General features: G+C 40.1%; 1 protein-coding gene across 1 annotated transcript in view; it reads left to right on the top strand.

The window, feature by feature from the left end:
- LOC124620042 (ornithine decarboxylase-like) overlaps positions 1-9,261 on the top strand; it is a 97,450-nt gene extending 88,189 nt beyond the window's left edge. The window contains exons 8-9 of the mRNA XM_047146709.1: positions 8,320-8,617; positions 8,917-9,261. Coding sequence (XP_047002665.1) covers positions 8,320-8,617; positions 8,917-9,261 — 643 coding nt within the window. The remainder of the gene's footprint in view (positions 1-8,319; positions 8,618-8,916) is intronic.
- Positions 9,262-12,637: the final 3,376 nt, after the last annotated feature.

The following is a 12,637-nucleotide window of genomic DNA, read 5'->3' as shown; positions in this document are numbered from 1 at the left end:
CGGGGGAAAGAAATACAGCAGAAGAAGAATGGGTAGCTCTGAGGGATGAAGTAGTGAAGGCAGCAGAGGATCAAGTGGGTAAAAAGATGAGGGCAAGTAGAAACCCTTGGGTAACAGAAGAAATATTGAATTTAATTGATGATAGGAGAAAATATAAAAATGCAGTAAATGAAGCAGGCAAAAAGGAATACAAACGTCTCGAAAATGAGATCGACAGGAAGTGCAAAATGGTTAAGCAGGGATGGCTAGAGGACAAATGTAAGGATGTAGAGGCTTATCTCATTAGGGGAAGATAGATACTGCCTACAGGAAAATTAAAGAGACCTTTGGAGAAAAGAGAGCCACTCATATGAATATCAAGAGCTCAGATGGAAACCCAGTTCTAAGCAAAGAAGGGAAAGCAGAAAGGTGGAAGGAGTATATAGGGGGTCTACACAAGGACGACGTACTTGAGGACAATACTCTGGAAATGGAAGAGAATGTAGATGAAGATGAAATGGGAGATACAATACCGCATGAAGAGTTTGACAGAGCACTGGAAGACCTAAGTCAAAACATGGCCCCGGGAGTAGACAACATTCCATTAGAACTACCGACGGCCTTGGGAGAGCTAGTCCTGACAAAACTCTACCATCTGGTGAGCAAGATGTATAACACAGGCAAAATACTCTCAGACTTCAAGAAGAATATAAATATTCCAATCCCAAAGAAAGCAGCTGTTGACAGATGTGAAAATTACTGAACAGTCAGTTTAATAAGCTACAGCTGCAAAATACTAACACGAATTCTTTACAGACAAATGGAAAAACTAGTAGAAGCCTACCTTGGGGAAGATCAGTTTGGATTCTGTAGAAATATTGGAATACGTGAGGCAATACTGACCTTTTGATTTATCTTAGAAAATAGATTAAGGAAAGGCAAACCTACATTTCTAGCATTTGTAGACTTACAGAAAGCTTTTGACAATGTTGACTGGAATACTCTCTTTCAAATTCTAAAGGTGGCAGGGGTAAAATACAGGGAGCGAAAGGCTATTTACAATTTGTGCAGAAGCCAGATGGCAGTTATAAGAGTAGAGGGACATGAAAGGGAAGCAGCAGTTGGGAAGGGAGTGAGACAGGGTTGTAGCCTCTCCCAAATGTTATTCAATCTGTATATTGAGCAACCAGTAAAGGAAACAAAAGAAAAATTTGGAGTAGGTATTAAAATTCATGGAGAAGAAATAAAAACTTTGAGGTTCACCAATGACATTGTAATTCTGTCAGAGACAGCAAAGGACTTGGAAGAGCAGTTGAATGAAATGGGCAGTGTCTTGAAAGGAGGATATAAGACGAATGTCAACGAAAGCAAAACAAGGATAATGGAATGCAGTCAAATTAAGTCGTGTGATGCTGAGGGAATTAGATTAGGAAATGAGACACAGTGATGCACTGACTTCATGCCCCTCCGTACCTCATCTCGATGACACCATTGCCTGAGGATGAAATGGAAGTCGCTCAGGCCCAACTGGTCTATCTTTGGCAAGAAAGCATTGCTTTCCTTCCTTTACATGAAAGCTACAAAGACAGATATTTATAATTACTAACCAATCTGACTAGTTATCTCTTTCTTGAAGGTGCTAAAAAATTATGAGTTCTAGAACCATTCTACACCTCTCCCAAAATAAGGTACTTAGTATCAATTTGGATTTCAAAAGTATCTCTCCACAGACATGCTAATTTCCAATTCAGATTCACATTGTACAAAATTTAAATAACAAAATATTACCAACTAGTATTTTTTGTGACATTCCAAAAGCATTTGACCACGCAGATCACAATATTCTCCTAAGTAAGTTCAAATATCATAGTATCAGATATCTTACTGGTAACTGGTTTGCAAACTGTCTAGCTAAAAGGACGCAGAGTGTTGCATTAAGAAACTCAGGGAGTGTGCACAATGAAACAACATCTGGAGAATGATCACTAAAGGTGTACTGTAGGAACTGATATTACATTCTTTCTTATTATAGAGAAATAATACTGCCTCATGTATCCAAGAAGCAGAAATAGTTCTATCTGCTGATGATGCAAGTACTGTAATGAAGCCTAACTAACTTCACTTAACGAAGGTTTATTCAACACTTGCACATACAATAGCATGGAGTGAACAGCCTCCAGCCAGAACACATAAAGTATATATACAGTATAGAACATTCCAGTATAATTATTCTTGACATTTGTGGATACCTCTAGAATGTACTTTTCTGAAAAATTGTTCCCTCCTTACGACAACAGCATCCTAGTCCAGGAACGAGTCATCAGTACTGCATACTCCAACTCCTGATGACTGATTCTCACTCTGATAGTGATCTTCTTAGAACTTCTTTTGTTGCTATGCTCTTTGTCACCTTTTCGCTTGTTGCCTGTCACTGGGGCTTCGAATTTACCCTGGGTTGCTGGATCCTTATAGGGCTTCATTCAAAGGATGTGGACCGTATCTCTGATCTTTCATCGTCTTGTGTTGGGGTCAAAATCTTCAACTTCATAAGTAACATCAGACAACTGTCTTACAACCTTATAAGGTCCAAAGTAGCGCCTGAGGAGCTTCTCAGAGAGACCAACCAACTGAACAAGAGTGAAGATCCAGACGAGGTCACCAGGCTGGTAGACAATGGGGTGGTGCCTCACATCATATTTTTGGCAATCATTTCCTTGAGCCTGCAGTGTGCAGAGTCGAGCTAACTGCCGAGCTTCCTCAGCTCTGGTTAACATGTAGCCAATGTAGTCATCATCCATGTCATCAGGGTGTAACGGAAACACAGTGTCCATAGTCTTGGTCTTATTTGGCAGTGTTGTAAGCAAATGTCACGAAGGGTAGCACCTAATCCCAGTTGCCCTGTTCAACACTGACAAACATTGATAGCATGTCAGCCAAGGTCTTATTAAGGCATTCAGTAAGGCTGTTAGTTTGTAGATGGTAGGCAGTCATCATGTGATGAGTTATGTTGCACCGATGGTTTATCTCTGTCACAAGATTCGATCGAAAAACTTTTCCTCAATCTGTAATTAATGACCTTGGGGCACCGTGTTTTAATACAATGTCTTCCATGACGAATTTGGCTGCCTTGGATGCTTCAGCTGTTTTCACAGCTTTTGCAATGGCACAGCGTGTCAGATAATCAGTGCAAACAATAATCCGTCTATTGCCACTAGCAGACATTGGAAATTATCTGAGGAGGTCAATCCCAACACGCTGGAAAGGCATTTCGGCTGGTGGAATTGGTATGAGTCGGCCAGGTGGTTTCTAAGGAACTGCCTTTCTCATCTGACACTCTCGACAGTGCGACACACAATGACGGACACTCCTAAATAAACCTGGCTAGAAAAATCTCTTGCGAATTCTAACATAGGTCTTAATAAATCATAAATGTCCAGCCTCAGGTGTGTCATGGAATTTCTGTAGAACATCTAAGTGCATGTCTTTGGGACTCAGTGGTAGCCACCTCTTTCCAAACAGATCAAAGTTTTCTTGTCGTTTCACATCCTCTGACTGATTTAAGGCAAGCATAATTTGAGATATCTTGATGTCCTTCTTCAGCTCAGCAGGGAGATACTGGAGAGCAGTGAGACAGTCACTATCTTCATCAAAGTCTTGATGGTCTTTCACAGGGTTTCTTGAGAGACAGTAGGCATCTTGGTGTTTTCTTCCACTTTTGTACACTGTGGTAATGTCATACTCTTGAAGATGTAGTGCCCACCTAGCAAGTCGTCCTGTTGGATCCTTAAGACCTGTCAACCAACAAAGTGAATGATGGTCTGTAACAACTGTGAATGGTGTTCCATAGAGATACTGTCGAAATTTGCACATGGCCCAGATCATAGCAAGACATTCTTTTTCCGTAGTTGAGTAGTTTCTCATGGCTTTTTGGTTGATGTTCTCCAGTGCTAATCCAGCGCTCCACCATCAATTTGTTTAATTTGCACTTCAAATGTGGGTTGAATCATTCAGAGAACTCTTGAAGAATGACAAGTAGCTTCTTCTGTTGTTCCTTAGTGAGATCTGGTGATAGTCGAGCTATAAAATCTTGTCTCATAGTGGTAGCACTAATTTTTTCCCACAGACTCGGCCTGGAAGGTTTCTATGATGCTCAGCTGTTCTTCAATTAACAGCTCAGCATTTGCTATGCACATGCATCTTGGAAGAAACAGCAGTTCTCGGTGACAGTTAACTATCCACAAATCACCGAATCCATTCTTAAACTAGACGACAGAGGCTGGGATGACCAAGTTATTCTTCAGTGGTATGCTTCTCTTACATCCCACTACAAGATCCATGGGTTGATGCATGGCATGAGACATGACAGTTACCTTTCTAGCGCTGACTGCAGGAATGATCACTTCATCCAGCACACATGGTCTCCACACACTTGGATGCACATCTTCCTGTCCACAGTATCTCATCTCGTCTAGCATAATCTTCGAGTGACCACAATCTATAATTGCCTGAGAAGCTTTCAAACAGTCCCATACGAGAATGATGTAATGACTAGACTCTTGTAAAATTATGAATTGTAAGGACTGTGTATGGCCACTTATACCCACATGAATGGTACATCTTCCTGTAGGGTTTACATATTTCCCATTAGCCACCTTCAGCAGAGATGTTTTGTTGTCGATGAATATGGTTCTCTGCAGCTGGCAATGGTACTTCTCTGAAATGACTGAATATGATGCTCCAGAGTCCACAAGAGCTTGGGCTGGTTGGCCATCCATGAGGATATCGATGTAGTTTCCTATCATTTTTGTAGAGATCGACGGTGGAGGATTTTTCTCTTCGGCGGCCTCACCTCCACAGAAGGTTGCACCCTTTAGTTTTCCAGGTTGTGGCAGCTAGGTGATCAGCTGGAGCTTCTAAACAGTGATGAAGACCTTGATTGGCATGTTGGGGAGCATACTCTCCAGCAGCTAGCTTGTGGCGATGGTGACCTACGTCATCCTGGACCCACATCTTCTTCTTCATCTTCATCATCCCAAAGTTGGCATCAGCTAAGATCAGTCTGCTGTCTTCTGGCACAGGCATCATCAAATATCTGCCACCTTTCTCGACAATCGCACACCAGATGTCCTGGTCATCCACAGTGGAAACATACTGGTTGGTTACCCTGGTTCCTCCAGACATCAGTCTTACTTGGTGCCCAAACAGGTTCCTCATGCAGCATTATAGGAACGTAACTTTGCCTGGTTCTCGACTTTTTTACTGTTTTAAGGGGAAATGAAGATCAAGAAATTGAGTTCAATGTCTGTTTCACTTCCTCCCTTATGACCTCATGAAGTGTCTCAGTTTTTTGCTCACTGTGCAATCCAAGTGCCTTCTGAACTTCCTCTCTCTCTCTCTGATGAAGAACACTTGTGAAATCAGTTGCTTCCTCCATCACAGCCGGCCACAGTGGTCTAGCGGTTCTAGGCACTCAGTCCGGAACCGCGCGACTGCTATGGTCGCAGGTTCGAATCCTGCCTCGGGCATGGATGTGTGTGAAGTCCTTAGGTTAGTTAGGTTTAAGTAGTTCTAAGTTCTAGGGGACTGATGACCACAGATGTTAAGTCCCATAGTGCTCAGAGCCATTTGAACCATTTGAACCTCCATCACAGACATCAATGTGATGTTTGGAAGCCATTCAAACTTCTTGTGTGTAATTCTTTTTTGATACATTGTCCTGATATACTACTGTTGAAACCTTCTTCAGGAGTAGGGCTTGATATGTGTCCTCAGCAACACCCTTCATGAGATGTGTAACCTTATCTTCCTCCTTCATTCTGGGATCGACTATTCTACACAGCATCAATACATCTTGAATGTAGGATGTTGTAGTTTCTTCTGGACACTGTGTCCTGCACTTTAATTTATTTTCAGCTTTGCACTTACGTCATTGTGTGTCGCCGAAATACTTGCTCATTTCCACCTGGAATAGTTCCCAGTTTGTGAACTTCTCCTCATTGTTCTCATACCATTGCTTGGCAGTGCCCTCCAAGTAGAAAAATACGTTAGCCAAACACACAGTGTCATCCCATTCATTAAATTTGGCTATACACTCGTATACCTTCAGCCACTTGTTTGGATCTTGGCCATTGTCACCAGAGAACCCAGAAGGATGTCTCCTGTGGTGGCACACAGTTGCTGTCATTGTAACATCCTCTTCTTCTTCTGTCTCCGATAGATTGTGATCTGTTGAATATGGCTCAAACTCAGGTTTCTCGCCATGTAAACAGCGACTCTGTCGTGGCCTGATGGGAGCCAATGTGTCATCGATAATGTGTGATATCACAAGTTCCAATGCGTGGCACCTCCACCAGAATAATGTCATGTAGAGAAAGGTGTAATTAGATGAATGACGAACACTACCTTCACATAACAAAGGTTTATTCAGCACTTGCACATACAAGAGTGTGGAGTGAACTGCCTCTGGCCAGGACACATACAGTATATATACAGCTACAGAACATTCCAGTACAATTATTCTTGACATTTGTGGATACCTCTAGAATGTACTTGAACTGAATATAGAAATTAAAATTTTGCAGTCCATGTGAGTTTTGAACTCACGACCCTCCTTGCAACAATTTAGTATCATAACCACCACACCACGGAGCTACTCAGCTTCATCTGCAACAATATTATTGAAACTTAAATAACTGATTCTCTGCAAATGGACTGTTAATGAAATCAGATAAAACGCAATACATTTGATTTAGTACCAGTAAAGACGGCCCACATAATAGAAATAATAAACAAAAGTAAATCAATTAATTAAACACAATATTAAAAAATTTTAGGTATTTATGTTGGTAAGAATCTGAAGTAGAAGTCACATGTTAGAGATCTTCTTAAACATCTAACCTCTGCAGCTTTTGGGTTGTTAATATTAACAGATTTTGGAGAGAAAAATACGTAAGAAGCGACATACATTTTCTATTTTTATCCACTAGTGTCTTATGGCATCATAGTCTTAGTAACTTGTCAGTGAGGAAGAAATGTTTATTGCACAGAAGAACAATATGATTAATATGTAGTGTCCACTCTAGAACCTCTTTTAGATATTTCATTAAACAGTTAGGCATACTGACAACAATCTCACAATATATTTACTCCATTATGAAGTTTGTTGTCAAAAAGCAATCTCAGTCTGAAGAAAAAAAACAACAGTAACATTCATAAATATAATGCCAGGAGGACAAATGGCTGTTCACTGCTCATCCTTAGTGTGGTACAGAAAGGAGTGAGGTAGCCTTCCATAGAAATCTTTGGCCAACTACTGATTGATGTAAAAAATTTAATAAAATTAATGTCAAGCACATGCTGAAGTCATACCTACATGACAACTTCTTCTACTGCGTAGAAGGATTTCCAAATGTCTATTTGTATGATGTGTGTGTGTGTGTGTGTGTGTGTGTGTGTGTGTGTGTGTGTGTGTGTGTGTGTGTGTGTAAAACACTGTGGGTAGGGGGAAAAAGAGAGAGAGAGAGAGAGAGAGAGAGAGAGCACTATAATTGTGAAAATGACCTGTGAAAGTGTGTGATGTAATCATGATCCACAGAACATTCAGGCAGCTGAACTAAATTGTGGCTACATGACTGAACTCAGCAAAATGTTCTACCTAGAGAGCACCCAGTACCCATCTGCTGAGCATGTTGTACTCCATGACTCAAGGGACACGAGTGCTTGTTGTCCTAGAGGGTCCATTTGGATCCTCCCCCCACAGTACTGACTCCAGAGACATGAACTTGTTGTCCATGATATCTTTTTATCCTACTGGCTCTGTAACAAACCTCCATTAAGAAATCCCTTTTTTGTTTATATTTCATTAATTGCTCAATCATTTACTGTTTTTTCTAATTTCTTTACTCACTCCTCCCCCCCCCCCCCTCTCCCTCTTGTTTCTACACTGTCTCCTTTTCCACTTTTGTACTAGCTCTTAATTGCACTTCTTTATTTTGATTTAATCCATAATTACTTCTTGTTCTGTATGTCTGTCGTCCTTTGAATGTGCTATCTTTGAACAACTCTCTCTGAAATCTCCAGTTCTCTTTCTTTAAATGGTGTGTATCACTGGAACTTAGAGTTTCACACTCTGAAGGTAAGTTCTAGCCACCCATTCTCTCACCATACAATTTTCAGTTTTCTAATGTCAACTTTCCTTTTGTTGTAAAAAAATAAATGTTCTGTCAAAAACTCATGAAAGAAATTGTTATTCTTGGAAGAATTTATTTTCTGGAAATACTATGTAGGACAATAGGGGCCAAGAGATTAGCTTAATCTGTTAATTGGTCTTTTATGTTACAGGCTGGTGATACGGATAAGATGTGATGCAGCTGTAGCAAAATGCTACCTGGGGAAGAAGTTTGGTTGTAACCCAGAGAAAGATGCACCATGTCTAATGACTCTGGCCCATTCACTAGGATTAGAAATTGTTGGTGTCAGCTTCCATGTTGGTTCTGGCTGTAATGATCCACCTGTTTATCAGAAAGCTATTGCAGCAGCCCGTAAGGTTTTTGATCATGGGTTGTTTCTGGGATTTTCCATGAAACTGCTTGATATTGGTGGTGGTTTTCCTGGCCACAAGGGGTGCTCTGTAGACAGGGTAACGTTATTATTTATCTCAGTTGTTAGGAAACTTCCAAGTGCTTGATATTGGTGGTGGTTTTCCTGGCCACAAGGGCTGCTCTATAGACAGGGTAACATTATTATTTATCTCAGTTGTTAGGAAACTTCTAAGTTTCCCTCAGACATTGTTTTTCTTGCTGAAAGCTAATTTTTTAAATCTCATCCACATGTAGAACTTTCACAGATAAAGAACAGTTCAAAAGCTATTAAAGTGCAGAGAACTGATAACTGTAATACAATGTTATACAATATGTCATTTTCCCTCCAATTTTACAGATAGCAGAGGTGGTGAATAATGCTCTGGAAGAATTCTTTCCTGACTGTGGGACACATGTTATAGCAGAACCTGGACGTTTTTATGTTGCTTCTGCGTACACACTTGCTGCAAATGTCCACTCCAAAAGGGAGCTTAGGAATGAAAAGGATGGATCCATAACATCTGTCATGTACTACATAAATGATGGAGTGTATGGCACATTTAACTTCATATTGTGTGAACCTGCTGAAGTGAGACCAATTCCTCTTAAAGTAAGTCTGGTGCAGTTGTTACACAATTTTCCTTACTGTTATTCTCAGAAATGGGTAAATCACATACGAAATTTTCCTGTACTGTTTCTGTAAAATAATAAAATGTATTAAAATGTAGTAAAAGAAACTGTAATTGGCAGCATGAACTCTGCACTGTGCTGGAGTTGTCCCATTAACTTAGTAGATGAGGCAATGCCATGAGGAATGGATGTGCAGATTTGCTGATGCCTGAGTCACGTTCACATCAACCACATTTTTTTTCAGTTGGAACATCAAATTGTATGCAATTTACACCTCTATAATATGGTACCTTGTTATTTATTTCCCCATTACCTTTATTTAAACATTTACACGTAACATGAACTTCTTACAAACATAAATGACTACTTTGTTTTGTCCATGACACAAATAAACTGTACAGAAAATAATTTTGTATACAGTAACATCGTCTGCATCCAATGAGGTACAAAACATACAATAGATGGCACATTATGTTATGCACAGTAATTCCATTATGTATTTTTGATATTCAGGCTTTACAGAGCTGGTACAAATATGTACGAGCAATGTTACTTTAGAGAAGATGTTCGAAGCAACCAACTTGTATTTGCAAACACTTTTCTACTCATGGATCATAATTTGCTGGAACATATGCAACACACTTGCAACCATCATTCTTGAAGGGGCATCCATGTGAGCTATTAGGTTGAGTACATCCATGTGTGGTGTACTATAAACTTATTCCTTTAGGTGACGTCACTAATAAAAGTCAAGTGGATTAAGGCACAGGAAATGTGGAAGCCAGAACAATGGACCTCCACAACTAATCCCTTTTGCTGGAAATGATTCATTTAAACTGTTACACACATTCATTCCAAAGAGTAGAGATGCATTATCATGTTGAAACCATGGCTATCACCAAACACCATGTTGAACATTTTGTAATGTGTCAGGCAATGTATTGCAAAGAAACATATGATACAATGGTGCATCCAACTTGTCCAGCAACAGTTAAGGGACCAAAAGCATTCCTCCCATGATTGCAGTTCACAGGTTTGTGCCAAAGTATGCCAGGAGCCACATTTATGTGTGATATGTGGGTTGTGTTCCAGCCAACAATGGCTGTAGATGAAATGTATTTGCAGAGTGAAAATAGACAACCACCAGCTCCATAATGAAATGACAACAGTGAAAATTTCTGCTGGACTGGGGCTTGAACCCAGATTTTATGCATATGGCCAGCAGTCACCTTACCATTAGGCTATCAGAGCATAACTCACAGCCAGAGCAGAACTCCCATATGTAGTCAACCATATCTCATAATAATTAATGGTAGTTATGGAAGTTTAAAATACCTTAAAAGTAAAACTAGATTTGTCAGTCACATTCTGTATAAAATGTTCATTATCTTCCACTTGGTGCAAAAACTGTTCACAAATCTGTACTCATAAAATGCAGCTTTCTGGTCACTGGTGTTGAATTAATGTGCAATTTTCAATGGGATAGGGTCTGCAGCTGTGATGAATTTTTTGTATGATTTCTTGAAGCCTTCAGGTGCTATTTTTTTTATTTCCTGTACAATTGTACAGTTTCAGCCTTACGAAATTTTCTATATCTACATCTAAATCTACATCCATACTCTGCAAGCCACCTGACGGTGTGTGGCAGAGAATACCTTGAGTACCTCTATTGGTTCTCCCTTCTATTCCAGTCTTGTATTGTTCATGGAAAGAAAGATTGTTGGTATGCCTCTGTGTGGGCTCTAATCTCTCTGATTTTATCCTCATGGTCTCCTTGCGAGATATACGTAGGAGGGAACAATATACTGCTTGACTCCTTGGTGAAGGTATGCTCTCGAAACTTCAACAAAAGCCCGTACCGAGCTACTGAGCATCTCTCTTGTAGAGTCTTCCACTGGAGTTTATCTATCATCTATGTAACGCTTTTGCAATTACTAAATGATCCTGTAATGAAGTGTGCTGCTCTCCATTGGATCTTCTCTATCTCTTCTATCAACCCTATCTGGTACGGATCCCACACCGGTGAGCAGTATTCAAACAGTGGGTGAACAAGTGTACTATAACCTACTTCCTTTGTTTTCAGACTGCATTTCCTTGGGATTCTTCCAATGAATCACAGTCTGGCATCTGCTTTACTGACAATTAATTTTATATGGTCATTCCATTTTAAATCATTCCTAATGCCTACTCCCAGATAATTTATGAAATTAACTGCTTCCAGTTGCTGACCTTCTATGTTGTAGCTAAATGATAAAGGATCTTTCTTTCTATGTATTTGCAGTACATTACACTTGTCTACATTGAGATTCAGTTGCCATTCCCTGCACCATGCGTCAGTTCATTGCATATCCTCCTGCATTTCAGTACAATTTTCCATTGTTACAACCTCTCAATATACTACAGCATCATCCACAGAAAGCCTCAGTGAACTTCCAATGTCATCCACAAGGTCATTTATATATATTGTGAATAGCAACAGTCCTACAACACTCCCCTGTGGCACACCTGAAATAACTCATACTTCGGAAGACTTCTCTCCATTGAGAATGGCATGCTGCGTTCTGTTATTTAGGAACTCTTAATCCAATCACGCAATTGACCTTATAGTCCATATGCTCTTACTTTGTTCATTAAACGACTGTGGGGAACTGTATCAAATGCCTTGCAGAAGTCAAGAAACACAGCATCTACCTGGGAACTAGTGTCTGTGGCCCTCTGAGTCTTGTCGACAAATAGCATGAGCTGGGTTTCACACGATCGTCTTTTTCAAAACCCATGCTGATTCCTACAGAGTAGATTTCTAGTCTCCAGAAAAGTCATTACACTCGAACATAATATGTGTTCCAAAATTCTACAACTGATCGACATTAGAGATATAGGTCTATAGTTATGCTCATCTGTTCGACGGCCTTCTTGAAAATGGGGGTGATCTGTGCCCGTTTCCAAGCTTTTGGAATTCTACGCTCTTCTAGAGACCTATGGTACACTGTTGCAAGAAGAGGGGCAAATTCATTCACATACTCTGTGTAAAATCAAACTGGTATCCCATCAGGTCCAGCGGCCTTTCCTCTTTTGAGTGAGTCTAATTGTTTTTCTATCCCTTTGTCATCTGTCTTGATATCTACCATTTTGTCATCTGTGTGACAAACTATAGAAGGAATAACAGTGCAGTCTTCCTCTGAGAAGTAGCTTTGGAAAAAGACATTTAGTATTTTGGCCTTTAGTCTGTCATCCTATGTTTCAGTACCATTTTGGTCACGGAGTTTCTGGACATTTTGTTTTGATCCACCTACCGCTTTGATATAAGACCAAAATTTCTTAGGATTTTCTGCCAAGTCTGTATATAGAACTTTGCTTTCGAATTCGTTGAATGCCTCTCGCGTAGCCCTCCTCACACTACATTTCGCTTCATGTAATTTTTGTTTGTCTGCAAGGCTTTGGCTTGTTTA

This window comes from Schistocerca americana, chromosome 6 (genome assembly GCF_021461395.2).
Source record: "Schistocerca americana isolate TAMUIC-IGC-003095 chromosome 6, iqSchAmer2.1, whole genome shotgun sequence".
Lineage (NCBI taxonomy): Eukaryota > Metazoa > Arthropoda > Insecta > Orthoptera > Acrididae > Schistocerca > Schistocerca americana.
The sequence above is the reverse complement of the archived record's forward strand: the minus strand, read 5'-3'. Positions and strand labels throughout refer to the sequence as shown.